Here is a 4,358-nt window from a genome sequence, read left to right as displayed (position 1 = left end):
ATTTTACAATAAGGCAGCGGCTCACTGAACAGACCAGTTGACAAGCTGTAGTCACTGTTTCTGAGCATTTCTGTAAAAATGGTAAGGGACCAACTCTGTCATTTGTCCCTCTCATGAAAGCAGTCTTGTTTACACCTCGCTGGAGAAATAACACTCGCCTTCACTTCTCCGAAAAAGCTGAACCCTTCAGTCGACCCAAGGAGCTCCACACCCTAAGGTTTCCAGGACTAAAGCTGCGAGTCTCAGCGGGGAACAGCCACGTGGCCTGCCTGGGCGTCGCCTGGGCTCCTGCCTCCAGCTTGAGATATCTGCAGCCGCGAACCTTGGTCCAGCCCAGAAAGGGGTGCTTTGCTGAATTAATTAATTGTTCCCACTGGCGAGTCCGTACTGAGGAGCCCATGAGCGGACTTTATGTGCAGGGTGCACAAAACTCGTCGCCCCCAAACGCTGCCCCCACACCAACACTGTACTGTAAAAGTACTGACTCCAGCCTTTTACTTTGCCGTGTAAGGGATGGACATGAAACGGTTATTGTACCTCCATTCATTTCAAAAAGGGAACAAATATGGCATTGCAAAAGAGGGCTTCTTATCCAAGGTGGCTTTCTTTCTTGTTCACCAACTTTGTTGCTTCCAGTTTGCCAGGAAGCATCCCATTAACACCCTCTTTGGCGCTCTTCGTTTTAACATACAGACAGAAATGCTTAAAATGTTAGTGTATCTAAGTAATTGGCATGCGTTTGGGGCTCACGAAACCTAATTGTTCCCTGGATCCCCTAGATAGTGGAGGCTGGGAGAGGGGGTCTCAGAGCGGGCGGCCCCTTATGTCCAGGCGCTATCAAATTCCCACTTCACTCTTACAAGCTGGCCTTTCAGGGTCACAATGCGGGGCCTAATTTGGGGGTGGGGATCAAATGGCCACAGGGTCTCTCCCTTGGGTTGGCATTGCCAGCTGTCAGGGCCGCAGCAAAGGCGCTGCGCTGCCCCCCTCTGGCTCTGCTGCCTTTCCCATGGACTGTGTTTCCTTGTACCGGAGAGTGAACTTCTGCCTCTTTCGAGCACCTTCCGAGGCGTAGTCCTTTGGATGTTGGGGAGTGTTAGACTGGGTCGTTGTAGAGGAGAAAGGAGGGCCCAGAAGGGTGAGAGAGCAGGCCAGGACGCAAATCCTCAGCCCCCGCCGCGCGGCCACGTCTTCAGAAACGCCCAGGACCTCGGGGCTGGGCCACGGCGGTTTGGCCCTTGGAACTCCAAGGGGTTCGTCTACCTGACCATTGAGTGGGCTCCGCGGTTGACAGTTTTCTTCGCATGCCCCCCCACCCCACACCACCCCCACCCCCAGCCCCAGCAATCCCAAATCGGCCCCACGGACCTAGAGGGCTCTTGGGCGAGATGAGACATCACCCACTGTGTAGAAAGCTGTTGCCACTGCTGCTGTCACAGCCACTCCGGATGCGGCTACCACCGCGGCCAGGACAGTCTCCTCCGGCCGCTTCCTGGGCTGCGCTAGGGTTCGGGGGCGCTGCCCTCACGCTCCGGCGGGTAAGGAAATCGCCCCGCGCCCGCCAGAGGAAGGCGACGGGGAGGGAAGGGGGAGGACGGCAAGGAGGCGGGTGGAGGGGCCGGCCGACCGGGCCAGGTCGTTTTTGAATGGTCTGGGAGGACGAATTGTTAGACCCCGAGAAAGGGAGGTGGGACGGGGGAGGGGGACTGGAAAGCGGAAACTTTCCTATAAAACTTCGAAAAGTCCCTCCTCCCCACGTCAGGCCAATGACACTGCTGCCCCCAAACTTTCCGCCTGCACGGAGGTATAAGAGTCTCCAAGTCTGCAGCTCTCGCCCAACTCCCAGACACCTCGCGGGCTCTGCAGCACCGGCACCGTTTCCAGGAGGCCAGGCGGGGTGTGCGTGCAGCCGTTGGGCGCTTTCTTTTTGGACCTCGGGGCCATCCACACCGTCCCCTCCCCCTCCCGCCTCCCTCCCCGCCTCCCCCGCGCGCCCTCCCCGCGGAGGTCCCTCCCGTCCGTCCTCCTGTTCCCTCCTCCGCGGGCCGCACCGCCCGGGCCGGCGCCGCGCGCTGGGGAAGCTGGCGGGCTGAGGCGCCCCGCTCTCCTCCTTTTCCCCGGGCTGCCCCTCTGCCCCGGACCCGCGAGGCCACGCGTCGCCGCTCGAGAGATGATGCAGGACGTGTCCAGCTCGCCAGTCTCGCCGGCCGACGACAGCCTGAGCAACAGCGAAGAAGAGCCAGACCGGCAGCAGCCGCCGAGCGGCAAGCGCGGGGGACGAAAGCGGCGTAGCAGCCGGCGCAGCGCGGGCGGCGGCGCGGGGCCCGGTGGAGCCGCGGGCGGGGGCGTCGGAGGCAGCGACGAGCCGGGCAGCCCAGCCCAGGGCAAACGCGGCAAGAAGTCTGCGGGCTGCGGCGGCGGCGGCAGCGCGGGCGGCGGCGGCAGCAGCAGCGGCGGCGGGAGCCCGCAGTCGTACGAGGAGCTGCAGACGCAGCGGGTCATGGCCAACGTGCGGGAGCGCCAGCGCACCCAGTCGCTGAACGAGGCGTTCGCCGCGCTGCGGAAGATCATCCCAACGCTGCCCTCGGACAAGCTGAGCAAGATTCAGACCCTCAAGCTGGCGGCCAGGTACATCGACTTCCTCTACCAGGTCCTTCAGAGCGACGAGCTGGACTCCAAGATGGCAAGCTGCAGCTATGTGGCTCACGAGCGGCTCAGCTACGCCTTCTCGGTCTGGAGGATGGAGGGGGCCTGGTCCATGTCCGCGTCCCACTAGCAGGCGGAGCCCCCCACCCCCTCAGCAGGGCCAGAGACCTAGGTAAGGACCGCGCCGCTGCACCCCTTCGCCTCTCAGGTGGCAGACGACTGGCCGGCCAGGCCGCGGTTCCCAGTCCACCTCGATTTCCTCCCTTCTCCCACTCTCTTCTCAGCCTTCCCACCTCACTTGGCACCGTTGCCTTGCGTCCCCAGCGTCCCGGGTAGGCCGGTCGGACCCCATTAGGGAGAGCAGTCTCCAGGGGGATGCGCCCTGGTGAGGGGTGTGTGTGTGCGCGTGAGTGTGCGTGACAGGAGGGGAGACAGACACCCAGGGGTCACGGGTAAGGACCGTTTTGCCAGCGCCACCCTTTCTTTCAGCTTTCAATTTTTGTTCTCCTTAAAACATATGTTTTAAAACAAATTCCACCTCCTCCTTCTTTCCACCCACCCACTTCCTCTTGCCCTTGGGCTGAAATCCTTCCAGGTTGTTCAGCTTAATTTCTCGGTGGTGGTGATAAGAACAGTGCTCACTAGTCTTAGAAAACAGCCACAGAGACCTAAACAATAACTGACTCCCCCCTCTGGGTTTTTGCAGATGTCATTGTTTCCAGAGAAGGAGAAAATGGACAGTCTAGAGACTCTGGAGCTGGATAACTAAAAATAAAAATATATGCCACAGATTTTCTTGGAAATTAGAAGAGCAAAATCCAAATTCAAAGAAACAGGGCGTGGGGCGCACTTTTAAAAGAGAAAGCGAGACAGGCCCGTGGACAGTGATTCCCAGACGGGCAGCGGCACCATCCTCACACCTCTGCATTCTGATAGAAGTCTGAACAGTTGTTTGTGTGTGTGTGTTTTTTTTTTTTTTTTTTTTGACGAAGAATGTTTTTATTTTCATTTTTTTCATGCATGCATTCTCAAGAGGTCGTGCCAATCAGCCACTGAAAGGAAAGGCATCATTACGGACTTTCTCTATTTTAAAATGGTAACTATCAGAGGAACTATAAGAACACCTTTAGAAATAATACTGGGATCAAACTGGCCTGCAAAACCATAGTCAGTTAATTCTTTTTTTCATCCTTCCTCTGAGGGGGAAAAAAAAACTTAAAATACAAAAAACAACATTCTATTTATTTATTGAGGACCCATGGTAAAAATGCAAATAGATCCGGTGTCTAAATGCATTCATATTTTTATGATTGTTTTGTAAATATCTTTGTATATTTTTCTGCAATAAATAAATATGATAAAAAAATTTAAAGAACCTTAGAGTTTGGTCTATATTTTTAAAGCTAAAGATTAAGTTGGTGGTAAATACCTGCTTGTTTAATTCTAGAGGCACCCAGGAGGGAGGGGGCACTAATATAAACAAAACAGTGAAAAACTCAAATAAAGCAGCTACTGACAGGCACAAGCATGTTATTTAAAAAGACAGCTTTATTATTATTCCATCTTGGTATTCAGTGGGCTTAGTAGCATCTCTTCTTCATATCATCTTCAAACAGCAAAAACTAGCAAATTTGCTATTCACCTCCCTTATATTTTGAGGTGGTAGTTGTAAAACCGTTAAATGCAAATAAGGAGTATGAAACCTGCACTCT

General features: G+C 55.1%; 1 protein-coding gene across 1 annotated transcript; it reads left to right on the top strand.

The window, feature by feature from the left end:
* The first annotated feature begins 1,806 nt into the window (after positions 1-1,806).
* TWIST1 (twist family bHLH transcription factor 1) lies at positions 1,807-4,021 on the top strand. Its single transcript, XM_010358702.2, has 2 exons — positions 1,807-2,818; positions 3,353-4,021. Exon 1 carries the CDS (start codon positions 2,171-2,173, stop codon positions 2,774-2,776), a length of 606 nt encoding a protein of 201 aa, XP_010357004.2. The 5' UTR covers positions 1,807-2,170; the 3' UTR covers positions 2,777-2,818; positions 3,353-4,021.
* Positions 4,022-4,358: the final 337 nt, after the last annotated feature.

This window comes from Rhinopithecus roxellana, chromosome 6 (genome assembly GCF_007565055.1).
Source record: "Rhinopithecus roxellana isolate Shanxi Qingling chromosome 6, ASM756505v1, whole genome shotgun sequence".
Taxonomy (NCBI): Eukaryota; Metazoa; Chordata; class Mammalia; order Primates; family Cercopithecidae; genus Rhinopithecus; species Rhinopithecus roxellana.
The sequence above is the reverse complement of the archived record's forward strand: the minus strand, read 5'-3'. Positions and strand labels throughout refer to the sequence as shown.

Bases quoted from the DNA above. Each gene is read 5' to 3' on its own strand.
- TWIST1 (XM_010358702.2), top strand. From the start codon at position 2,171: ATGATGCAGGACGTGTCCAGCTCGCCAGTCTCGCCGGCCGACGACAGC.